We start from the raw sequence: 26,611 nt of genomic DNA, 5'->3' as shown, positions 1-26,611 counted from the left end.
TTTAAAGAAAGACGTCAGATGGATTTAGCTGGTTTTGCATCTGAACTCTTCATATATTGTGTAATTACAAGGGGTATAATTCTTACTAAAATCTAATTATTTAATTAATTAAAATTAATAATGTTACATATAAATTATTATTAAAATTAATAAATTAATTTGAACATACTTAAGCCATAATTTGAACATACTTAATTGATATCACCGACTCAATTTGTTTGACCGAATGTTATCTATTTTTAACGGAAACAGCTGATCTACGTGCCAAAGACCAAAAAGGAAGAAGGAAAGAAAACCACCAGGCTCGTTCGACACGTTCCACACGTGCCGCCTGTGAATCCGCGTGCACTCAGCAGAGAGCGCCCGTGGGTTATTTACAGTCTGTTTGCTGTCGCAGCTCAGCTGGTGCAAATGTCACATGACTCCAGCATGGATCTCTGTAGACCAGAACGCTCGCCCTGATGGGGAAACGGGAATCCCAGATTGTGTGTTTGTGAAAAACAGAGCCCGAGCATGCCGACGCTGCTGCAGAAGCTCTTCAGCAAGAGAGCCGTCGGTAACGGCAGCGCCCGGGACTGCTCTACGGCAGCGGAGCAGTGGTAAGACCGTTAGCACGGGCAGATACTACACCTATGGGTATAAACGCGCTTTATATGCCACTGTCAACTCTGTTACCACTCCGCGGCAGACAGATGTTTTTTTTTCCCCGCAATAAAGACTAGGTGGTGCAAATACGTACGAGTTTATGATCACCATTTTACTGTGTCATCCCTTGCAGGCCGTCGTGTTATTTGATCTAACGTTATATGTGTTAACGGCGTTGTGGAGTCACACACTCGAGTTCTCCGTAGCGCTCGTCCAGTCAGCTGAGCTCGAGTCCATGTGTTATGTAACTCTTTCAGTGCTTTTATGCTTGCACAATTCTTGACAGGAATTTATTTGAGAGAACATCTATTCTGCATTTGCAGCTTTTGCTTCTTCAGAGTGGGCGGAGAGGAGGGTTTTATGGCAGAGAGTCAAGTGGTTTACTGACACAGTTTGTACCATATTAGTAATGATTGGGAATAACAGGGAGTGAAAAATAAGCATATAAATAAACAATTGAGTGTTTTAGAAATTGTAAAATTAAATGTGAAGTTTACAATTTTTTAGAAAAATTATAAATACTTAATCACAAATCCTTTAAGTTCCTCCTTAATGTTTTTCAGTGAGATCAGACTTGCAAGTCTTTGTTTAATAATTAGTTAGCCAGTTAATTTGCATGGTTTTATACTTTAGCGATTGGCTAACATACGTTTTTAAGCAGTAATGCAACACACTGGATCCTTTCCAAACATGTGGTCACATGACAATTCACCACGGTTTCCTAGAAGGAAGTGACACTACTTACCCGCTGATAATATGTAAAACTTTGATTCCAGAGTTCATTTGGAGGTTCAAAACAACAGAAAAGAACCGTAAAGGGATCTCCCATAAATGGTGTCGCCTCAAATTTGATTCCACAGTCGCTGCTCAAAACTGACCTATTTTTTAAATTAGTTTAGGTCAGAGTCACTGGATTGATCAAAATATGCTATATTAATGATCACTCTTACATGTGCAGTCATTTGACGAGAATAAATAGTGTGAGCGCTCTGAAAAGAATTAGAAATATAAATGTTGTTTGTGTAGTATTTATATATACTAAAGAAATTTATTGTGCTGGCCATAGTATTTTGTACTTATGCTGACACATAGTGTTGTTTTAGTATTATTTATATACTGTTATATTATTTATAAATGTTTTGATGTATCTTTTATTTTTAGATTTTTAGTTTTAATTTTAGTTCTTTGTTTAAAGTTTTACATTTTTTAAACATTTTTTTCTATTTAGCTTTAATGTATTTTTATTTTAGTTTTAGACATTTTCGTTCTTAAAATTTATTTATTTCTCATTTTTAAGTTTTTCAGTTGATATATACAATAGCAGTCAAAAGTTTTTGAACAGTAAGATTTTTAATGTTTTTAAAGAAGTCTCTTTTTCTCACCAAGCCTGTATTTATTTGATTCAAAGTACAGCAAAAACAATACAATTTGGAAATATTTTTACTATTGAAATGAACTGTTTGCTATTTGAAAATATTTTAAAATGTGATTTATTCCTGTGATTTTAAAGCGGAATCTTTTGCATCATTATTGCAGTTACATGATCCTTCAGAAATCATTCTGATATTTTGATTTTCTGCTCAAACAACTTTTATTATTATGATTATGATTATGATTATTATTACTATGATTATTATTATGTTGAAAACAGCTGAGTAATTTTTTCAGGTTTCTTTGATTTTTTTTTTTATTTTTTTTTTTTTTTATGATTAGAAAGTTAAAAAAGAACAGCATTTATCTGAAATAGAAATCTTTTGTAACGTTATAAATGTCCTTATCATCACCTTTGATAAATTTCAAGCATCCTTGCTAAATAACAAATGTATTCAACAGTTTTAAATATTGATAATAATAATAATAATAATTATAACAATAGTAAGAATAAATGTTTCTTGAGTAGCAAATCAGCATATTTAAATGATGTCAAATCATGTATTCAAGACAGTTTTAAAATATTGATCAAGGAATAAATAATTTTAAAAATGTATTCAAATAATAACAATATTTTAAAATAAATATTTCTTGATTACTGTTTGCTGTATTTTGGATCAAATAAATAAATAAATAAATAAATAAATATATATATATATATATATATAAAACATAAACAAATCTCACTGTTCAAAAACTTTTGACTGGTAGTGTATGTATATATAACTGAAGCTTTTCATTACCAAAAACACTTTTAATATTTTTATAAACAGTAATAACTGTGCACCTAGAAGCATTGATTCAGTATAGTGCAAAAGTTTTTATTCACTGATGCTATTGTAGAAATGCATTCTTTGCAGTCAGTCACTGTATTCTGCAAGTAAAAATATTTCAGAAACCCTCAATTATTGGGCAAAGCCAGTAGTATTCAGATGATCATGCGATCTTAAAATATCTGCCCCCATTAGGAGACCTGCTCCATGTAAAATAAATCTGCTTGTAATAAGCTGGTGTGATCTCAGAATGAATATTTATGTTTTTGGGAAGGGGCGGGGGTGCTGAAGCATATGACTGACTGAATATTTTGTTGCAACATGCATGCTTAGTGTTAGCAAAAGGAACATGTTGGTTTGTTTGCTGAGGTATGCAACTTTGGGCAGTGAGAGTGTCCTATGACTCTGTTTGGATCACATGCTTTGTGAGAGGGTGTGTGAGTGAGTGCGTGTATGACAGTCATGTGACGTTTGAGCTGTATTCAGTAAGTCATCAGATAGATAAGAGCAGAAACCACTTAGTCTTTGAACATATTGCTACCCAAAAAATCTTTCTTTCCATCTGAATCTCCCCATCATTCTACTGGGTTCTCTTTTGATTTCTTAAATGTCATTTGATTTGGAGAACTCCTAAAAAAAAAAGTAAGAAGTAATTTTTATAGAAAGCAGAGGAGTGTGTATGTGCACGTATGTATACACACACACTCTCTGTAGCATACTGAAAGGAATACCTGTGAAGATGAAGATTAAGAGTCGCAAGAAAAACACAGCAAGGTGGTTGTTCATTCCAGAGGATGCTACATGGAACAGGTACACTTAGTGTGTGTGTGTATGTGTGTGTGTGTGTGTGTGTGTGTGTGTGCTTTTTGGGCCATTTTACAACTACGATAAGCTTTTCCTTTGCTTATGAGAGGAATGTGCTTACGTGTGTGAAACATAGTAATGAAATAGTTTTTAAAGCATAGTAAGATAACTGAGTTAAGGCTGCTTTGAGCAAACTGTAATTTTTAACTTGTGTTAAAAATTAACTGAAATAAAATATGTACTAAAATATGCAGCTCTGACCCTCCTCAGCCAACAATATCAGAGTTATGATGCTTCATTGCTTCTGTCTAAATAAAATATAGCATCAGAGCAGCCTTAAACCAAGTGCATATAAATATATGTCTAATAATTAGTAGTTTCATGTATAATTATTTTTTAAATAAAATTATAAAATAAATATTTGTAAATATTTATATTATTTTTTGTTTATATATTCATAAAATCTAATTTGTAATTACTCTTATCTATATTCATAGTTCACATTTAAAATAGTGCTGTCAAACGATTAATTGCATCCAAAGGTTTCTGTTCACATGATGTGTGTATACTGCATGTATTTATTATGTATATATAAATTAACACACATACAGTACATTTTGAAAATATATACATGTATATATTTCTATTCATATAATTTATATATAAACATAATGTTTTTCTTAAATATGTACATGCATGTGTGTGTATTTATATGTATACATAATATATACACAGTACAAACACATATATTATGCAGACAAAAACTTTTATTTTGGATATAATTCAACCGTGATTAATCATTTGACAGCACTAATTTAAAACAAATATTAAAACAAAACATTAATTTCATTTTGACATTTATTTCTGCAGCTGTAATTTCTTAAGCCACCTCTGTGCAGCATAAAATTAATGTAATTTTTGTATTTTTGTGGTATATATATGCCACTTATGATGCAGTTTTTGTGCTGTAAAAGTCTTTTTTAATGCTTGATCTTAAAGCAGTTCGCTGTTTAGCGCATATATATTGGTACCGTGTAAAATTTTTTAAAAATTAGTGCTGTCAAACGATTAATCGCAAAAATTGCATCCAAAAAAAAAAGTTTTTGTTTACATTATGTATGTGTACTGTGTATATTTATTATGTGTATATATAGATACACATGCATGTATATATTTAAGAAAAATTTAAATATGTTATGTATAATGTTTAAATATTTAAAATAATTATATATATATGTATATATATATATATATATATATATATATATATATAATATCAATTATACAAATATAAATATATACATAAATACACACACACATGCAGTGTTTTCTATTTATACACAATAAATATACACAGTTTATTTACACATACAAATGTACACAGTATACACAAATATTATGTAAACAAAAACTTTGCGATTAGTTGCGATTAATCATTTGACAGCACTATTTAAAATATATTTTAGTGTATCTTTTACTGAATTCTTCAACTGCTGCTGAAACTGCTTAATGTGTGACTTTTGCCTGGAGTGCATGAGGCTTGGTGGACTTTTTTTTTTTTTTGTCATTTTTTGTACTGATTGTTGTGTGGGGGGAGTAATAATGTAAAAATGGTAAATGGGTTAAATAGAGCTAGCATTTTTCTACACCTAGTGCTGGGTGAAAGCATTTTCAAACTCCAAATATTTATAATCAACAAACATGCAAGAAATGCTGGAAATGTAAAATTTGTAAATGACTGTGGACAGATTTCATTCAGCCCATCTGAAATGGTTCTAGCTGTCAACTGGTGTGTGTATGTGTGTATTGCAGTGATCATATGACACAGCGGTTGCTCTTCATGTGACCTGAAGTATTAGGAAAATCCCTAAAAGGATGCGTCATAAAGGCTAATTCATTACGAGGCATTATTCTTTGCTTTTTAAAACCGGCTCACTGTTAGTTGTGTGTGTGTGTGTGTGTGTGTGTGTGTGTGTGTACGTGTTTGGCTTTACATATGAGGTCCAAATGTTTGAAAATTTCCTCACAGCTGATCTGTGATGATATCTGAAGTGGTTTTCACTTTTGAAAAGCATATAATTATTTTATAACTCTGTGAAGGTTAGGTTTAGGATAGTGTTACTTTAATATAAAAACCATTGTTTATAAGAAGTCCTCATTAATATAACTTCTCGGGTCTGTGTGTTTGTGTCAATGTGTAGTGGCAGTACCACCCCAAGCGAGTGTTTTTCTCTCTCTCTCTTTCCCTCCATCCCTCTGTCTCTCTCTTATATACTGGCACACACACACACTCACGCAAAATCTCAGTAGGAGAGGATAAAGAGAGCCTGTGCCCTCAGTGTGTGTAAGTGTGTTTGTGTGTGTGTGTGTGTGTGTGTGTGTGTGTGTGTGAAGGATAAAGGGAGCCTGTGCAGGGCAGTGTATTGTTCAGCAGCTGTGTGTTAGAAAAGACTGAGCAACATATCGTCTAACACACACATACGCACATTAACACTTAGCAGTCCATATACAAAGTCCGTACACGCGACACAAACACAAAGTGATTTCTAACTGATACATGGACACTGATATAACGTACACACACTGCATCATCTATGCAATCAGAGAGAAGGGGCGCTGCCGACACCATTTGTGTGCGTGTGTGTGTGTGGTTGTGTGTGACTTGGGCACTCAGAGCTTGGACAAGCGGAGATGGAGACTGCATGCCTGTGTTTTTTGTTGTTAGACTGTGATGATCTTCTGATGTTTAATGGAAGAAACATGCAACTGTGTGAATGGTCCACTTTCCGTGCCTACAGCCACACTCTTGGACAGTTTCGGGCATCTTGTGATTGTTATTCATACCTATTTTGGATGTGTATGTAGTGCTTGGAGGTTGGAAATGAGTGTCTGATTGCTTTATCATACACCAGGATGGAAAGCAGGTAGGGTATGTGTGTTTGTGTGAGGAAAATGTATTTTTGCTTTTTTACATATGGTGCAATTAAATGTTTATTGCTTTTTTGAAAGTTACTGAAGAGTTGTGGTTTTGATGAAAGGAATAGTTTTCTGTCCGTGCAATACAAAAAAAAGACATTTTGAAGAATGCTCAGGCTTCTCTTTTGCATACAATGTCAGTGAATGGTGAATAGGGAGTGCCATGCTCAGAAATGACAAATATAGCACTATAAATATAGTCCAAACAAGTCATGTGCTACATTTCAAGTGTTCCGAAGACATATAATAGTTTTGTGTGAGGAAAAGACTAAAATATAATTACCGTTGAAAAGTTTTGGGTCCATAAGATTAAAAAAAAAAGAGAGAGAGAGAAAAGGAGAGAAATTGACACTTTTTTTTTTTTTTTTTTTTTTTTTTTTTTTTTTTAGCAAGGATGTATTAAATTGATCAAAAGTGACAGTAAAGACTAACAAAAACTAATATCTATTTCAAGTTAAACATATTGTTTTAAACTTTTTATTAATCATAGAATCCCCCAAAAAATGTATCACAGCTTCCATAAAAATTGTAAGCAGCAACATTGATAATAATAACAAATGTATCTTGCAAAAAATTAGACGAAAGCATATTAGACTGATTTCTGAGGGATCATGTGACTCTACAGACTGGAGTAATGGATTCAGCTTTGCTATCACATGAATGAATTACATTTTAAAATATATTCATAATAGAAAACAGTTATTTTAAAATGTAATAATATTTTACAATATTACTGTTTTTACTGTCTTTTTTGTTGTAATTTACTGAATATTCACTGGAAAAGCATAAGGGTGAATTATGATAGAATGTTTCAAGTGAACTGCTTCCAGGTGAATATTTTTTGCTTATTTTATTTGTTGGAGAATTGAAAATTATAGTCATTTTCAAAGGGCCAGAAGCCTGTTTTTTGTGTGTGTGTGTCAGACCATAGAAGTTGTAGAGGAAGTGTTATTCTCTCTTTTTGATTGTTTTGATCAGTGTTACCTGTGTTTCTCTCTCCTTTAGTTGGGCGTCTGCTGAGTTTGATCTAGCTCAGATCAGATTGATAGTGTATCAAGATTGTGAGAGAAGAGGGCGCCAGGTTCTTTTTGACTCCAAAGCAATACACAAACTGGATGCATCCGAGCCGGTAAGTTGCTAATGTTGTGTGTGTGTGTGTGTATGTGGATGTGTGTGTCAGGGGGGTGTCTATGAGCACTGTTTTGGGAGGAGTCACATGCTCTGTAATCCAGCTTGCTTGGATCTCATGACAGGTGTGACTGCTCAGCTAACTGGGTCAAAGCGTTTAACACTCGTGTGTGTGTGTGTGTGTGTAAGTTGTATCTTACTCTTTACTGCTTTATGATTTAATATTGGTATAATTTAGTTATTTTTTTAATGATACACTTTTAAGTTAAGGATACTTTAAAGGCGAAGTCCACTTCCAGAACAACAGTTTACAGATAATGTACTTACCCTCTTGTCATCCAAGATGTTCATGTCTTTCTTTCTTCAGTAAGAAAAAAAGAAATAGTTTTTTGAGGGACAAGATTTTTCTCCATATAATGGACTGATATGGTGTCCTGATTTTGAACTTCCAAAATGCAGTTTAAATGCGGCTTCAAACGATCCCAAATGTGGTTGTAAACGATCCCAGCCGAGGAGGAAAGGTCTTATCTAGCAAAATGATTGGTTATTTTCATAAAAATAATACAATTCATATACTCTTTAATGTCAAACACTCATCTTGTCTTACTCTTCCCGACCTCTGTTTTTATCTGGTTCATGACAGTTAGGGTATGTCGAAAAACTCTCATCACATGTTCTCCCTCAATTTCAAAATCATCCTGTATCGCTGTTTTACCTTTTTTGTTAAGGGTGTTTGATCGTCTTTGCATGTTCACTTTGCAAAGACTGGGTTGAAACTTCTGCAGCGTATCGTACAAATTTTGGGGCACCATATCAGTCCATTATATGGAGAAAAATCCTGAAATGTTTTCTTCAAAAAACACAACCGAAGAAAGAAAGACATGAACATCTTGAATGACAAGGGCGTGAGTACATTATCTGTAAATTGTTGTTTTGGAAGTGAAGTACGAAGAACAAATTAACGGAACTATTAACAAATGAAATGGTTCTTATTTTTATATGTGAAGTAAAATGATCTAAAATGAGTCAAGTTATGACTTTCTGGCCAAAATGGTTTACTGCAAAAATGTTTTCTTGTGGAAACTGTATTTTCCTCACAATTTGCATACTATATTTTCACTGTTGTAATAGTAAATCAAAGCTGTATTTTTTATATGTTGACTCATCCATCTAGACAGTTGTTATTGAATGTCTCTGGCTCTCTCTGAACAGAGTGTGATTTATTGTCAGTAAGTTGTCACATGATTGGTCTGTTTATTCAGCTCTTCAGCTTTTGTCACAAAGAGAGAGAGTGACAGAATAACAGTGTGTGTGTGTGTGTGTGTATTGCTATTGAATTGTGTTTCTTATGGTGGAATATTGGGTTTTGACCTGTAGGTTAGACAAAGATAATCAAATGAAAATATTTGTCACAATGATTTTTTTCTTTACGATGACATATCTTTCGTAGCAGTAGCATTTTTAACTCGTGTGCAGAGATATAGCAAAAAAGTAAGTCTCTGATGTTAACAAAGCTAAATTTATTTGACTTAAAAATACAGGAAAAACAACAATATTGTGAAATATTATTGCTAATTGAAGTAACTGTTTTCTGTTTTAAAATATAATATTTTTAGCCGTGCCATCACACTTTAAAAAAAACATATTATTTAAATAAATAAGTAAATAAATAATTTTTAAAAAATCTTATTGACCCAAAACTTTTGAACTGTAGCACACGTTGAACATTAGTCCTTAATATGGATAAATGGTACACATTTAATCAAATCACTTTTTTTCTATCATTTATTGGAGTTTATAATGACTCTGAAGAATTGTTTCTTTTATCTTATAGTCTGCTGATGAAACCAAAAATCCCCCCAACCGGAGTGGTGCTTGCCATATCGGCAGCCAAGCAAGTGAGAAAGACAAGCCTCCTACATATCAGGTTTGTGTTTTAGCCACTATCATGGAACTTCATCAGTCAAAAAGCATTAAAGGTTTAGTTCACCCAAAAATGAAAATTTTCATTACTCACCCTCATGTTGTCCCAAACCCATTAAACCTTTATTAATTTTTGGAACAAAAATTAAGACATTTTTGATGAAGTTCAAGGGCTTTCTGACCCTGCATTGACAGCAACGCAACTGAAATGTTTTATGGCCCAGAAGGTAGTAAGCACATCATTAAAATAGTCCATGTGACATCAGCGGTTCAACCAGAATTTTATGAAGCTACGAGAATACTTTTTGTGCGCAAAGAAAATAAAAAGAATGACTTTATTCTAAAAATACTTCTTTGCAGAGTTGTTTGCAACTCTTGTTTGCAGAGTTCCCATGGGTCCTTGAAATCCTTGCAAGTTTGTAAATCTGAAAAAAAAAAATTCAAGGCCCTGGAAAGTTTTTGAAAATAAGCATACATAGATACAAGTCCTTGAAAGTGCTTGAATTTATTTTGTGCAAGAAGATTTCTGGAAAAAAATTCCATATTATTCCCTCTGGTCTGCTAATGTGTTATTTTGCCAACACTTCGTGACCTATGCACACTAGCTTGCTTGATCTACGTTAGTTACACGCATTTACACGTTATGTTAACTTAACATTACATGAGCCTTAGCTCTTTTCAATAAAATCCATGCAAAAGTTAATATCAGGTCATTTTAGAATACAGTGTAGGATGTACCGAATATTGTTCAGTTTTATGCAAAACAGAAATACGACAAATAGAATATCAGACCTCTGTCATATGTGACCCTGGACCACAAAACCAGTCATAAGGGTCAATTGTTCAAAATTGAGATTTCTACATCATGCATCTGAAAGTTGAGTAAAAAAGCTTTCCATTGATGAATGTTTGTTAGGATAGGACAATATTTGGCCAAGATGCAACTATTTGAAAATCTGGAATCTGAGGGTGCAAAAAATCAAAATATTGAGAAAATCACTATTAAAGTTGTCCTAATGAAGTTCTCAGCAATGCATATTACTAATCAGAAATTAAGTTTTTATATATTTATGATATAGGAAATTTACAAAATAATTTGCATTTTGACCCATACAATGTATTGTTGGCTTTTGTTACTAATATACCCATGCTACTTAGAACTGGTTTTCCAGGGTTACGTATGGCCAAAAATTAAATGCAAAAAAATGCTTGCTTGACACATGAAAACTGTAACAATGTATCTTACAAGGCAACACAATGTAACCTTGCTCTCACTTGAAATGTGTCCCCACATAAATTCCTTGAATTTGAGGGTATTGGACCTGGAAAGTCCTTGAAAGGTACTTGAATTTGAAGTTTACCAAGGTGTGGGAACCCTGTGTTTCTGTCAGTCTTTGATGACAAGATTAATATTGAACAACTGATGTCACACAGTTTTTTTTTTTTTTTTTTTTTTTTTTTTTTAACAATGTCCTTACTACTTTTCTGGGCCTTGAATGTGTCAGCTGCATTGTTGTCTATGCAGGGTCAGAGAACTCATTTCGTCAAAAATATCTTGCATTCCGAAGATGAATGAAGGTCTTACAGGTTTGGAATGACATGAGGGTGAATAATTAATGACAGAATTTTCATTTTTGCATGAACTATTCCTGTTGTTTTGGGTACTTAGACACCTATATAATTTTTCACTTGTCTATGTATGTTTAGTATACAAGACCGGCTTCAGATGTGAACATGCTTGGTGAAATGATGTTTGGCTCAGTTTCCATGAGTTACAAAGGCTCAACTCTTAAAATTCACCACATTCGGTGAGTATTCTGTGCAAATATAATATACTCTCCTAATATCCTGATTTCTGCAAAATATATGTAATAACAGAGTGTTGCTGTGTACGTGACAGGTCTCCACCACAGCTGATGGTCAGTAAGGTTTTTTCTACCCGGTTTGGAAGCAGCACCTCTGGAAGTACAAATACGTATGTGTCATGTTTCCTCAAATCTGCAATCTGCTGCTACATAAATCTGCTTTCTATCACTCTCTCACTCCATTTTATTTCTTAAAGGCTGCAAGACAGTTTTGAGTCAATGAGCCAAACTTTTCCAAGTCACACCAGCAGCATAGGTAAGATATGTACAAACACTTCTTCTTTCTTTGTCATTTTGTACACCCTTTTCCAAAACCTAGTGACCTACTGAGTGCCTGCCATACATAGACAGCATTTTAAGGCCTCATAGTTCTACTCCTGTCAACAAGGCTGTTCTAAAAGTTAGGTATCTTAATTTTGCAATTCTTCCCAAGTTTTAAGACAGGATTTAATGTAACTTTTACAAAGAAAACAGTCCCAGCTTGCTGTGTCAAGCTCAATAATGCCATTAACCTGTATTACAAAACTTTTTCCTGAAAGACTAAGTTGGAATAGTTTGATTATAAACACAGTGAGGCTTTAAAATCAGACTAGTGAGTAAACAAGTTTTCCCGTTCGGTGTACTGATGTTTAAGTATTCCAAAACAGTCCCTAATGAGGTTCCTTTTTGCTGCCTTAGGAAGCAGCTGCCTATGTAGGCATGCCAGCTCACTAGGTTTCGGAACAGCACTTTCATTTGTTTATTTTCTTAAGTCTTTCTCTGTTTTTCACCCAAACATACTGTTTCTCAACATGGTCATATACCACTCCTCTTTTCAGGAGTTTGCTGCGTGCCTAGCGCTCCTCTGCTCTGCCTGGCTCGGAGCGCGTCTTTCTTTGCAGGTTTGTGTGGAATGCTGAAGCCGCGTGAGCATGTGTTGATCTCACATGCACACACCCTTTAGCTACGTTTTCTTCTGCTGTGTGCTCTCTCTGACTATTTAGCCATTCATTGATTTTAGGCACCTCACATAACACACTTCCTCTGTGTCTTGTTTTACACCTGGTTTTAACATACTCTGGTGATGCGATCACAAAAGACTACAACTGAAATGCATCGCTTGTTATCAGATCACAAAATTTGTTATACCCTGTTCATATCTAAATTTAGCACACTTCTGGTTGAATCACCAAAATGGATGTTAATACCAAGTGTGAACAGAATCAGAGTCACTGTGGGTCAGCATCATTTTTACGGATGAGATTGTGAGGTTTCTAAGTTATGGGGTTAACTATGCACTTTCAGATGGGTCCACTTTTGCAGGTGTTTGGTGTGTGTGTGTGTGTCTTTGTGGGATACTAACCTGCATGCTCTTTTGAAACGGGCTCGGGAATCCAACACCTCCATCAAATCACCCACGACGTGAAGCAATGCGGACACACTTCTTTACGTTCTTTGGAATGCAGCTGAATTTAGGGGTGTAATGACTTTTGTTTTGTTTTTCTAGCCCACAGTAATCCAGTGGACATGCCAAGCAGAGGACACAGTGAGGATGGAGACAGTGGCATTGCTCGATCAGGTATGCACACATTTATAAAGGAAAAAAGTCAGGACATACTTAATGCAGATTCTAAATAGCTGAAGCACTGCAAATGAATGGCCCCATTGAACATACATTACCACTTAAAAAATTTGGGGTAAGTAATTATTATTTTTGAAAAGATAAATACTTTTATTTAACAAGGATGCATTAAATTGTTCAAAATGAACAGTGAAAAAGAAAGATTTCTGCTGATGAGCATATGAGACTTCTTTCAAAAACATTCTTAGCAACCCCAAACTTTTGAATGGTAGTTCCTCCTGTATTTTCTATTCAATTACACGAAAGTTTTTCTGTCATATAACACACATGTTGCCTGTGAACTCCCACTTTTCCATTCTGCAGCATCTCTGAGCAGTTTGTTGGCCACTCCCCTACCGTCACCTGGCTCCTCCTTCAGTAGTGGCTGTGCCAGCAGTTACCAAAGGCGATGGCTCCGTAGCCAGGCCACCAGTCTTCAGCATGGCCCTGTGCCTCGCTGGTAAGTGTAAATATTTAAGTAAGAGATGATAAGATACAAAGGGCGGTTAAGTTAGATATGTTTTTGTGCATGTGCATCAGGAACACTGAAGAAATGTTCAACCTGTCTGACGAGAGCTGCAGCTCCAACCCTGCGATGATCCGGAGGAAGAAGATTGCCATCAGCATCATCATCAGCCTGCCGGAGAGAGAAGAGGAGAACCACAATTTTCAGGAGTTTTTCTTCTCCCACTTTCCTCTGTTTGAGTCTCACATGAACAAACTCAAGACTGCCATCGAAAGGGTAAGTGTGAAAGTGCAGGAGAGTGATTTGTCATATTAAAGGATTAGTTCACTTTCAGAATTAAAGTTTCTTGTTAATTTACTCACCCCTATGTCAGATGTTTGTGTCTTTCTTTTTTCAGTTGAAAAGAATTTAAGGTTTTTGAGGTAAACATTCCAGGATTTTTCTCTATATAGTGGACTTCAGTTGTGGCCAATGGGTTGAAACTGCAGTTTCAATGCAGCTACATAGGGCTGGGCGATTCTTCCCATTTTGTTGATTAATTCTGAAAACAACGATCCGATCGCATGTCGGTGCACATAATTAACCTCTCACGTGTGATGCGCTCATATCGTTACGCTCTGTTCACACAAAATGCACTTTTGTGTTGACAAAGATGTGACGCAGGCAGTGGAATAGGAAAAACATGCAAGAATATGGGATTGCATTGATCAAATGTTTTGAAAAAAATCGAAATTTAAGTTTTTTGCCATATCACCCGAGCTCTAGCTCTACAAAATCCCAGCTGAGGAAAAAGGGAGGGTCTTATCTAGCAAAAAAATTGATCATTTTCTAAAAACGCATGCGTGACATAGGAAATACCGACTTTGGCTGAAATCTGCATTTAAACTGCAATTTGGACCGTCAACCTCTTGGGCACCATTAAAGTCCACTATATGGAGAAAAATCCTGAAATGTTTTCCTTAAAAAACCTTAATTTCTTTTTGACTGTAATATGATAGACATGAACATCTTGGAAGACATGAGGGTGAGTAAATTATCAAGACATTTTTATTCTGGAGATGAGCTAATCCTTTAACCACTTTGGACCAAAATGTTTGTGGATTTATGTCAGAATTTAAAACATATTACTAGAAAATTCAGCTTTTTAGAAAAGCATATTATGCTGACTTATTCTTTTTTTTTTTTTTATGGGTGGGTCAGAGCAAACACATTTTAGTACAGCTTTTATGCAGAATCTAGGGTGACCAATGACCATATGTCCTTTTTCCCCAAACATGTTCTGGCCGGGATTTCTAATTTGCTTAAGATGGCCAGGTTTGGCTTTTTCCTATTGACATGCTCTCTACAATCCTTATATGTGACCCTGGACCACAAAACCAGTCTTAAGTCGCTGGGGTATATTTATAGCAATAGCCAAAGATACATTGTATGGGTCAAAATTATTGATTTTTCTTTTATGCCAAAAATCATTAGGAAATTAAGTCAAGATCATGTTTCATGAAGATGTTTAGTAAAATTCCTACTGTAAATATATCAAAACTTAATTTTTGATTAGTAATATGCATTAGTAAGAGCTTCATTTGGACACCTTTAAAGGTGATTTTCTCAATTTTTTTTTTTTTTTTGCACTCTCAGATTCCATATTTTCAAATAGTCGTATCTCGGCCAAATATTGTCCTAACAAACCATACATCAATGGAAAGCTTGTTTATTCAGCTTTCAAATGATGTATAAAACTCAATTTCGAAAAATTTACCCTTTTGACTGGTTTTGTGGTCCAGGGTCACATATATTATATGTACATGCATTTTCATTGCTTCGACTGTTCTCTGTAGAGTCCACTCTAGAGTCCACACACAACAGCTAGTTAAATATGTAGAATGCTTGCACCCAGACATTTTAGAAATGTCCAATTTAGAAATCCCCACCAGGACATGTCCAGGAAAAAGAGGATGTGTGTTCATCCTACAGTTTTCCAACAAAACTGCCTTTTCCTGCCAAATATTTGTGATCTTGTCATGTGTTTCATGAAAATTTACATCAGTTGAGATTTATGATGAAAACGATTGTGACTTCCTGAATCAAAATTGTAATGTGTCTGTTTCAATTAAACATTTAAACTTTTCCTCCGAGATCAAACTTTCTGTTGGTTTGTTTTTCAGGCAATGATTGTGTGCAGAAGGATAGCAGAATCCAGTCAGCGAGTACAGGTCTATCTGTGTCGAGTGATGGAAGCACTGGGAGAATTCAGGTGCTGAAATCATCACATTTTGTGTATATTTTTTTTCTTTAACTTCATTTTACTCTTTTTTTTGTAGCAGCAAAAACAAGTTTTCTTTAAGCAGTCAACAAGGCAGTGTTTTGCCATTTGAATGAAAAATCTACATTAGTTTTAAAGGGATAGTTGACCCAAAAATTATAATTCTGTTATTAATTACTCACCATAATGTTGTTCCAAACCTGTAAGACCTTCATTCATCTTCAGAACACAAGATATATATATATATATTTTTTTTAATCCGAGAGCTTTCTGACCCTGCATAGACAGCAGTGTAATTACCATGTTCAAGGGCCGGTCATAAGAGCCAGTTCAAGCCTTAGTTTGAGTCTCATCTGGTTGTCTGTTGGATGTAGGATGACGGTGTGGAACTTGTACATGGCTCCCCGCATCAGCGAGCCAGTCTGGCTTTCCATGATATCCCAGAGTACCGAGCGAAACCTGCTGTGTCAGCGCTTCCTAAAGGAGATGAGTTTGCTGATGGAACACGGAGCCAAGAGCCAGTCAGTGATCTTTAACCTTTAAACTTAACATATTACTTCAAATCTTTATCCCTGTTCTTTTACTAGTACTGTGTAATCAATGGGATAATTGGAAAATCAATTATTTGTTTCCATCACCATCACTGATCCTAAGCGTGTCAGGAAACACAATTGGCCAGGTGTGTCTGTGTGGCAGCCAGTCTTAACTTTTCAGAGTAACTTCCTCTTGATTGCCTTATGTTGAGTTCTGATGGGACACTTCTGAGCTATTCGTCTCATTTTCATCTAGGTTTCTCTCCGCTCTCCTTACTGCTGTTCTTACACATCACTTAGCCTGGGTTCCCACGGTGATGCCCAGCAGCTTTCCGCCAATCAAAACTGCCTGCCAGAAGCCTGCCTCCCAGACGGTGGATCTTTTGGCAAAATCTCATCCATACAACCCACTGTGGGCTCAGTTAGGTAAGAATGCATACAAAATATAAATGTAAAGTTCTATAATACTCAAAAACAATATTTAAGTAGGTATGTAGAGTCTACCATGTATATTGTTATATTTATAGCAATAGGCAACAATACATTGTATGGGTCAAAATGATATATTTTTCTTTTATGCCAAAAATCATTAGGATGTTAAGTAAAGATCATGTTCCATGAACATATTTTGTAAATTTCCTACGGTAAATATATCAAAACTTAATTTTTGATTAGTAATGTGCATTGCTAAGAACTTCATTTGGACAACTTTAAAGGTGATTTTCTCAATATTTAGACTTTTTTTTGCACCCTCAGATTCCAGATTTTCAAATAGTTGTATCTTGGCCAAATATTGTCCTATCCTAATTTACATTTGAGACCTAAGAACTTCTGTTGAAGTCCCCTGTTTTACTTGCAGTCTCATTTTCACTGATTTCATTTCCTTAAAATGGCATAAGTTGACTTGTTTGAACTTTCAAATTCAAAGGCCTTTCTTGAAAAAGTTTCAAAAAGGAACTTTAAATGACTAGTCCTACATTTGGACCAATTTACATCTCTTCGCCAGTTTTATTAATGTATTGTATTGTTTATTTTGTGTTGTTTAGGTGATCTGTATGGTGCTTTGGGCTCTCCAGTGCGAATGTGTCGAACGGTGGTTGTGGGACGCAGGAGGGAACTTGTACAGCGAGTCTTGTATGTTCTGTCCTACTTCATTCGCTGCTCAGACCTGCAGGAGCATGTGCAGCCACAAGGACAGAAGGACAATCCAGCCAATCCCTGCAGCTCTCAAACCACAGATCCCACCCCTGAAAAGACATTTCCCCCTAAACCAGATTCATTAAACCCCACTGCTTGTGTTATTGGGATTAGTGAAAAAGCACTGAACTCTGAATTGGGTAACACTGTTCCAGGCTCTTGTGTAGAACAAAATGATGAGACACTTTTGACTGATACAAAACCAACCAATCCATCCTCCATTCTGGAATCATCCACTGTCAAGCCTGAATGTACAGAAATAGGACAGGAATGTTTTGGAGAAGACATTGACTCTGCAGGTGGATTAGAGCACATTTTGGCCAATCAAAGTCCTCTTTTGCATCGGGTGCAGTTTCACATTGGCAGTCCCAGGGAGAGTGAGAATGAAGGACAAGCTGGGGGTCTTACTGGGGCGGGGTGTGGACGGGGATTGGACAAGAAGTTGCATCACAGGCTTTTGACTGATATTCGAAGGAACGAGAGCTCAGATAGTGCTCTAGGTGACAGTGATGATGAAGAAACATCACTACGAGAACTGTACATGGCTACTGAACAAAAGGAGTATGAGTTACCACTACCAAGGTAAGTGCAAAGTAATTTCAGTATGGACACTATTAATTTAAAAGTTTGTATCATGAGGTAAAAAATTGTATTTGATCTTGTATTTGATCTACTGTAACATTCTCTAAAAAGACCATTTATTGAAACTATACTGCTAAAAGAGCTTTTTTGCTCATTTTTGATGTCAGACAGAAAAATACTTTTGAACACATGATCATTCATATCTACATGTGAGCATTGCCTATTCATTGTTTAGAAATTTGGCCCTCCCAGTTATGATATGAAAGCCCATTTCTGCCACTGAATAAAAAATAAAAAGGTAATTGTGACTTTTTTTCTTACAGTTGCATGATACAAACTCTGGCTTGTTTTCTCCAGAACTGTGAGATATAAACTCACAATTTTGAGTTCTAAAGCCAAAATAGCGAGATAAAGTCAGAATTGCAGGATATACACTCTTAAAAATAAAGGTGATTCACGATGCCATAGAAAAACCTTTTTTTGTCTAAATGGTTCCATAAAGAGCCTTTAACATCTGAAGAACCTTTCTGTTTTACAAAAAGTTCTTTGTGGCAAAAGATGGTTCTTCAGATTAAAAAATGACAAGAAAGAGATGGTTCTTTAAAGAACCTTTGACTGAATGGTTCTTTGTGGAACCAAAAATGGTTCATCTGTGGCATCGCTGTAAAGAACCTTATAAAGCACCTTTATTTTTAAGAGTGTGAACTCACAATTGTGGGATTTTTTTTTTTTTTTTTGCAAATTTGAGTTTGTATCTCACAATTCTTTCTTTTTTCTCACAGTTGCAAGTTTATATCTCACAATTCTGACTTTTTTCTCAGAATTGCGGGATATAAACTCACAATTGTGAGAATTTTGTTCTTGTAAATTTGATTTTATATCCTGCAATTCTTTCTCTTTTCTTGCAATTACAAGTTTATATCTCACAATTCTGTCTTTTTTTTTCTCAGAATTGCGGGATATAAACTCACAATTGTGAGTTTTGTTCTTGTAAATTTGATTTTATATCCTGCAATTCTTTCTCTTTTCTTGCAATTACAAGTTTATATCTCACAATTCTGACTTTTTTTCTCAGAAAATATAAACTCGTGTTATAAAGTCAATTCTGGGAGATAAAATTTTCTCAGAATTCCGAGTTTGTATCTGACTTTTCGAATTGTTATAAAGTCAGGGGAAAAAATATCAGAATTCCGTTTGTAGAATCGGGGAAAAAAGTAGATAAGTCTTAATTCCCTTTTTTGTTTTTTTTGTTCTTTTTTTGGTGGAAAGGGGCAGAGGAGGAAACGGGATAGAATTATTATCAGCAATGCCCTTGATCTGATCTTAATAGATTAAATTAAAAAGTCCAAAAAGTCTTTTTCTGATTAGTTTTCGTTTTTCTGATTGTAGTCTTTATATAATCAGTAGTTTGTATTTTGATTTTGCATTAATTTAAAACGTTTAGCCATATGATATTCTTTGTTGATATGACCTATTAAAAAGTAGGGAATTTTTTTTTTAACATAGTTTTACAAGAGAAAAAATATTCCATCGAAGCATATCTTAAATATATATTTTTGATTTTAAATGTAGAGAGTTAATTTACTTTTTTATATTTATTTATTTATTTATTTATTTTTATTATTTAATATGGTGAAATTTAATGCAGCTTTTAATTTCGGCCCATAGCATTCAAAATTGGGCACCTCTGCCCTGTGGATTGCAATAACCTAATCAGTTTGTTTCTGTGTAGTTATCAGGTAGAGAGTCGGGCCAGTGTTAATCATTTTGGGCGTTCTTTGCTGGGTGGTTACTGTCCTCAGTACATGCCTGACTTCGCCTTGCATGGCATCAGTTCTGATCTCAGGCTCAAACAGTGCCTCATGGCTGACCTGGAACACACTGTTCTCGTAAATATAATTACGTTTACAGTAATTACAGCATTTAAAGGCACAATATGTAAGTTTTTGCCGCTAGAGGGCACATATTCAAAACAAACAAAGAAACAAAGGCGTTTCTTCTGGTCAGGTAGGAAAAAGCAGCACTGTTTATTGTGCCTTTAATGTCTCTTAGTTTTTATGTTTTGCATATGTATTTAAATTAGCTTTCTTGTTTAAGGTTATGAAGATTTTTTTTTTTTTTTTAAGCTGTTTAAATACCCTACGGTACATTTAGGGTAAATTATGTACGTGTGTGATTGTGCAGCATCCAGCGCTGGATGAACCAGTGGCCGAGGCTTTGTGCATTGTGGCGGATACGGACCGGCTGAGTGTGCAGGTGGTGACGAGTCAAAGGCGAGTGTGCGAGGGCGGGCGGTTGGGCAGGGATGTGATGGTGTCCAACCTTGTACACACACTCATCACATCAGTTCTGCAGCTGTATGCGCTCAACATCGCAACCGACTTTGTAAGTCTCTTTGAAAGGCACATAAATGCATATTTATAATGCAGTGTTAAGTCTGTTTATGTACGTTTTTAAAGTTTAGGGTCTGTAAGATAAATAACAATGTGGAATAAATAATTTAAATGACAACATTTTACAATATTATTGCTTTTTTATTGTTTTGGTAAAAAAAGACTGAATTGTAGTACACATTCTGAATTTAATTTTTTTTTTTTTTTTTTTTTCAGTGTGTGATGCATCTAGAAGACCGGTTACAAGAGGTGTATTTTAAAAGTCGATCCTTGGCAGAATATCTAAGAGGACAAACTAGGGTCCATGTAAAAGAACTGGGGCTGGCACTGGGGTAAGGCACATTTATCTACTTATTGCCTCTGATTCTACACCTGAAGCAACTGTATGGATATATTTTCACCTTGAAATATTAGTTTCTGAATCATTCTGATGGTACTGGCACATTCAGATGGCACTGACTTTTAATAAGATGAATGGGTTCTTTTTCTTTCCTATGCTATATTGTTTTTCCAATACTTTCTATTACTATACTCTACTATATAAGTTTGGTGAGTTTTGGTGTAAGTTTAGTGAGTGAGCGCAGTTCCATAAAAATGGTCAATTTCTTTACACCAGCAGTGAATGCATGTGTACAGCTATCCACTGTAATTACAAAATGTGTCAATCTGTTTCTGACACAGAATAAAAAAAAATAAAAAAGGTAATTGCAATATAATGCAATTTTTTATTTTCATCTCCATTTCCAAGTTTACACCTCCCAGTTCTGAGTTCACAGTTCAGACTTTTTCTCTCAGAATTCTGAGTTTATATTTTGCAAATATTTTTTTTTTTTTTTTTTACATCTCCCAATTCTGAATATTCTTCCTCTAAATTCAGACTTTACATCTCACTTTTTTTTTTTTTCACCACATAAAAAAATAAAAAAGTAATTGTGGCTTTATTTTTTTATATTCTAAGTTTACATCTCCCATTTTGTTGTTTTCCCCCCCGTGGAATAGAAAATGAAGTAATTCTGACTTTTTATCTCACAATACTGACTTTTTTCTCCCTCAGATATCTCTCAATTTTGATTTTTTTTTTTTTTTTTTTTTTTGCAGAATTCTGAGTTTACCTCTCCCAATTCTGAATATTTTTCCTCTAAATTCAGACTTTATATCTCACATTTGTTTTTCTTTTTTTTTCCCCTGCCACATAATAAAAATAAAAAAGTAATTGTGGCTTTATCTCACAAGTCTGAGTTTATATCACAATTCCGACTTTTTTTCTCAGAATTTTAAATTTACATCTTCCATTCTGTTTTTTTTTTTTTTTGTTACTGCCATGGAATAGAAAATTTAAAAAAGTAATTGTGACTTTATTTCTCACAATTCTGACTTTTTTACCCTCAGAAATCTTGCAATTATGATTCTTTTTTTTTTTTTTTTTTTTTTTTTTTTTGTTAATATTTTTCCTCTAAATTTCACGTTCACGGCTCACATTTGTTTTTCAGTTTTTTCCCGCCACATAATAAAAATAAAAAAGTAACTGCAACTTTATATCGGAATTCAGATTCTTTTTCTCAGAATTCTGAGTTTACATCTTCCATTCTGTTATTCTTTTTGTTTCTGCCACTGAAGAAAAAAAGTAATTGTGACTTTATTTCTCACAATTCTGACTTTTTCCCCCTCTCAGAAATCTTGCAATTATGAAATTTTTTTTTTTTTTTTTTTTTTTTTTTTGTTTACATCTCCCAATTCAGAATATTTTTCCTCTAAATTCAGAGTTTATGCCTCACATTTGTTTTTCTTTTTTTTCCCAGCCACATAATAGAATTCTAAGATTTAAAAATCTTTTTATTTTTGAGTTTATATCTCACAATTATGTGGGGTTTTTTTAAATCTCAGAATTCTAAATTTCATCTCACAATTCAGAATATTTTTCCCTCTAAATTTAGTTTATATCTCACATTTGTTTTTGTTTTTTTTACCTGCCACATAATAAAAATAAAAAAGAATTTGCCACTTTGTCTCACAATTCCGCAATTCTGCAATTGTAGGTTTATAGGTTTATATCTCACATTTCTGAGACAAAAAGTCACAACAGTGAGAGATAAACATAGAATTTCCAGGACAAAAGTCACATTTATCTTTTTAATTGATTTCACACATTTAACTGTAGAGTTGCAAAAATGCACAAAAAACAACATACAGTTGCTTTGAGTCATGCATTGTGGTATTCTTAATGTAGATGGTATGAGACCAAAACTGCATATTGTTAAATATATGCATTTAAATTGTTTTTCAGGATTGAGTCCAGTGACATTCCGTTACTTGCAGCAGTGGCCAGCACACACTCCCCCTACGTAGCCCAGATCCTTCTTTAAAGACCAAGCATGATTTATTTCAATTTAAGGACCAATCAGAATGTGTTCCTGTTCTGCATGGACCAGCAAGGATCTGATCGTTATCAGATGACCACACCAATCATGATGCACTGTGCTCGACAACCATTCGGAGCCTACACCCAGCCTTAATATACCAATCAGAATGCCTCGTTTGTCCAGCTGACAGTCTTTCCTGTGTGTGTATGTACGTATGTATTTGCATCTAACTGTCTATAGACTGAATCATGCACCACATTCTCATTTTACAATATCTCATGTCTTTTTAAGTCTTATTTGAAAGGGAAGACTGGAGAACGCACATGTTATTGATGGGAAAACATCACCATGAGCAAGAATATGGAGAAGCATCTCTGAACGCACAGTAGTGTAGTTCATTAAAGATGAGAGCATATCTATAAAATGTATAGCCTCTCTGTGAAGCACATTAGTTTACATCAAGAGCTGGCTGATCTCGGAAGAAATCGTTCCCCCAAAAATAAAAATTCTGCCATATTTACTTATCATGTTGTCTCAAATTTGCAGGACTGATTTTCCGCTTTTTTAAAAGGTATCCTGGCCACTCTTGTCCAAATAATGGAAGTAGAAGACAACAAGGGCTGCTGCAAAATGACAGAAAAGTAATACAAATATCACTAAAATATTATTTATATGATTATTATTTTCTGTGTCTTCTTAAGATAACTTTTTTGGACATTTTGGAGCTTGACAGTCAAAACAACAAGGATAATCTTCTAAAATTACACTTTTTCCACAGAAAAAAACAAATATGTGTTTGGAACAACATGAGAGTTAATATAAAATGACAGAATTTTAATTTTTGGGTGAACTGTCCCTTTAAAATCCAAAACCAATTGCTCTACAGCTCTGAAACAATTTTAAACAATATTTTAAAAATGCCTGAAATTTTATTCAAGAAAACTATCAGTTGTGGCAATATAAGTTGCAATAGGTTTTACTTCCTTATGTTGGAATTTGATCAAATCAATCAGTTTTCATAGTTTTCTACCCCGGTGTGATTTTAAAATTAATTAAATCTGTAATTTAAGTATTTTTCATATTCTATATTCCATGTGTGTATGGTACGAGTATGTGTGCTTCAATCTCAGAGAGATGAGAGGATGTTTACATAATGAAAGGAAATGAAGATTGGGTGAGATATTAAACTGTGTTACTGTTAATTACTGGTCAGTCCACAGAAAGTGGATTACAGTATTAATCTGGTGCTACTATTGTGTCAAAGGCTTACTAAAGCACATGCACACTTTTATGCTCTGTCTTGCGAATGCTTTATATTTCTTTCAGTTGTGTATTGCACTGAAAGCCAAATGTCACAGCAATAGAAACCCAAGTTTGTGACACTAGAAATTAAATAAATACTTTTTTTGTTTATTGTTCCACTTTAAAGACCTACAGAAAGATGATTATTTTTTATATTTTCGCAGAATATTCTACCTCAAGTAAAAGATTGAAAGTGGCCTGTTCTGAATTTCTGGGATTGATCAGTCAGTATTACATCAAGAATGCAGTGTGCTGATATCTTCGATGATTATACACTTAAAAGCTGCATTTGGGATTATAACAAACATCTTTTACATGTGTAAATGTCTCGAGTGTATTTCTGTACTGAAAGTACATGTAAAATTGTCTTGGTTTTTTATCATTTTTGTGGAAGTTGAACATTGAACACTAAGTTTTTGCCACTTTTAGTAGTCTCTTTTGAGGCTAACAAATGTAATCTTGTTTTTCTTTTGGTCTGCTCTGTGCATGGTGTTTACACATAAGGTTGAATGCGGTTGGGTATTTTGTCTGTGACAATAGGATGTTGCAAGAACTGAACTAGTGATGAATAAAATTGTCAAGAATTTGATAACTCTCCATTTTGTTGTTGTATATCTTCTTTTGCATGGTCCAGGTTGATATTAGGTTCCCATAGCACCCTTATATAGATTTAAATTTTTCTTTGTTGTTCATTCATGAACAATTTTAAATCAGTGAAACAAATTGCTCTCATTCACTTCAGTGCACTAATTATAAATTTTGTTACAGAGGTTTCAAACTTCACTACTGTGCTTACAATAACTTCTAATTGAGTATAAATGTTGACTTTTACCTTTTTAAAGATAAAATTGATATTTCAGTATATTTCTCCTTTGAATTTGTACTTTTTTGTGTGCATTAAATACAATTTCAGATTGGTTTCTTTAACCCCTGCAACAAGGTAATGCTGGCAACACTTATACCCAAATAACTGCAGAAAAAACACTTTTTTAAGAAATATTATAAAATAACATAATATGAAAAATACATAATTTGTGACAATAAAAAAATTGACAATACCATCACTGCACTATGGTACCAGCAGAGTATTTTTTTTTTTTTTTTTGAGGGGTATTAAACAATTTTCCTTCATTATATAGTTATATTTATATTAGTATATATTTCTTTGTGTCAAAAATGAAGTGATACCTATAGAGACAGTATTAGCATTAAGTAAATGTCCATAAGATCATGAACTGATTTTTGTCAGACTATATGATTCTAATGAAAAGTTCAGTTGGATATTAGTACTAAGTTTCTTTAGCAATAATTATATTATTTTTATACCACAGTGCATTTTATGTTAAAAAAAGTCACAAGGTTGATATTTCAGCATCACTTATAAATAATGACAGTTTTTGTGAATTTGTCATTGGTATGGTAAATTCATTTAAAATATAAAATAAATAATTCACTATTAAAACATGACTCAACAATGTTAGTTAATATAAATCAATATAGTTCATATAAATTAACCAAGACTAACACCAAGACTGATTTATGTTCTGCAGAAGAAGAAATTCAGATTTGTAATTTGTATTTGGATACAGATTTGTAACAACATATGAGGATGAGTAAGCTAAATGATGACAGCTTTTCTTTTTTGGATCAACAATTCTTTTAATGTATGTTGATATTCATATTTATATAGCTAACAGACTGTAGAAACCCAGTCAGCTGTCAGATGTTTTTTTTAAACATACTCGTTCTGATATTTTATTAGTTTAATATGTAAGCTACTCAAGTTTTTTTCTAATAAGCTGCTGTTTTTACTGGAGTAAATATGTGGTGTCTTAACTTGCTATTAAGATTAGATACTTTACTCAACTTACTCACAGGGTTGCCAGGTCTGTGTAATAAAACTAGCCCAATGGTCATTTAAAAATAGCTCTATGACCATATCCCAAATATCAATACTCCACATATGCCATTCTTATCTGCCTTTTTTTATTGTAAAAGTGGGCGTGGCCGTTTGTACATTTAAAGGAGAAGTCTACTTCCAAAACAAAGATTCACATATAATGTATTCACCCCCTTGTCTTGTGTTCTTTCTTTAGTCAAAAAGAAATTATGTTTTTTGAGGAAAACATTTCAGCATTTTTCTCTATATAATTGACTGATGCCCTGAAATGCGGCTTCAAACGATCCCAAATGCAGTTGTAAATGATCCCAGCCGAGGAAGAAGGGTCTTAACTAGCGTAACGATCAGTTATTTTATAAAATAATACAATTTATATACTTTTTAATGTCAAACTTTTGTCTTGTCTTACTCTACCTGGACTGTTTTTTTTCCAGTTCATGACAGTTAGGGTTTGTTGAAAAACTCCCATCTCA

At 34.1% G+C, this 26,611-nt stretch overlaps 1 protein-coding gene across 4 annotated transcripts; it reads left to right on the top strand.

Moving 5' to 3' along the window:
• The first annotated feature begins 364 nt into the window (after positions 1-364).
• fnip2 (folliculin interacting protein 2) lies at positions 365-24,835 on the top strand. Of its 4 annotated transcripts, none has more exons than XM_051108252.1 (18): positions 365-599; positions 7,635-7,758; positions 9,592-9,684; positions 11,388-11,488; positions 11,581-11,655; positions 11,743-11,801; positions 12,364-12,426; positions 13,032-13,103; positions 13,470-13,605; positions 13,686-13,887; positions 15,774-15,862; positions 16,246-16,392; positions 16,661-16,830; positions 17,451-18,183; positions 19,916-20,072; positions 20,368-20,568; positions 20,793-20,908; positions 22,861-24,835. In XM_051108252.1, the coding sequence occupies exons 1-18, from the start codon at positions 514-516 to the stop codon at positions 22,937-22,939; spliced, it is 2,703 nt and encodes a 900-aa protein (XP_050964209.1). In that variant the 5' UTR covers positions 365-513; the 3' UTR covers positions 22,940-24,835. The 4 variants fall into 4 exon arrangements, with proteins under 4 accessions (XP_050964209.1, XP_050964205.1, XP_050964213.1 ...); XM_051108248.1 differs by lacking the exon at positions 365-599 and adding an exon at positions 3,141-3,659; XM_051108264.1 differs by lacking the exon at positions 365-599 and adding an exon at positions 6,038-6,577.
• The last annotated feature ends 1,776 nt before the right edge of the window (positions 24,836-26,611 follow it).

This window comes from Labeo rohita, chromosome 1 (genome assembly GCF_022985175.1).
Source record: "Labeo rohita strain BAU-BD-2019 chromosome 1, IGBB_LRoh.1.0, whole genome shotgun sequence".
NCBI lineage: Eukaryota > Metazoa > Chordata > Actinopteri > Cypriniformes > Cyprinidae > Labeo > Labeo rohita.
This window is presented reverse-complemented; position numbering and strand designations above follow the sequence as displayed.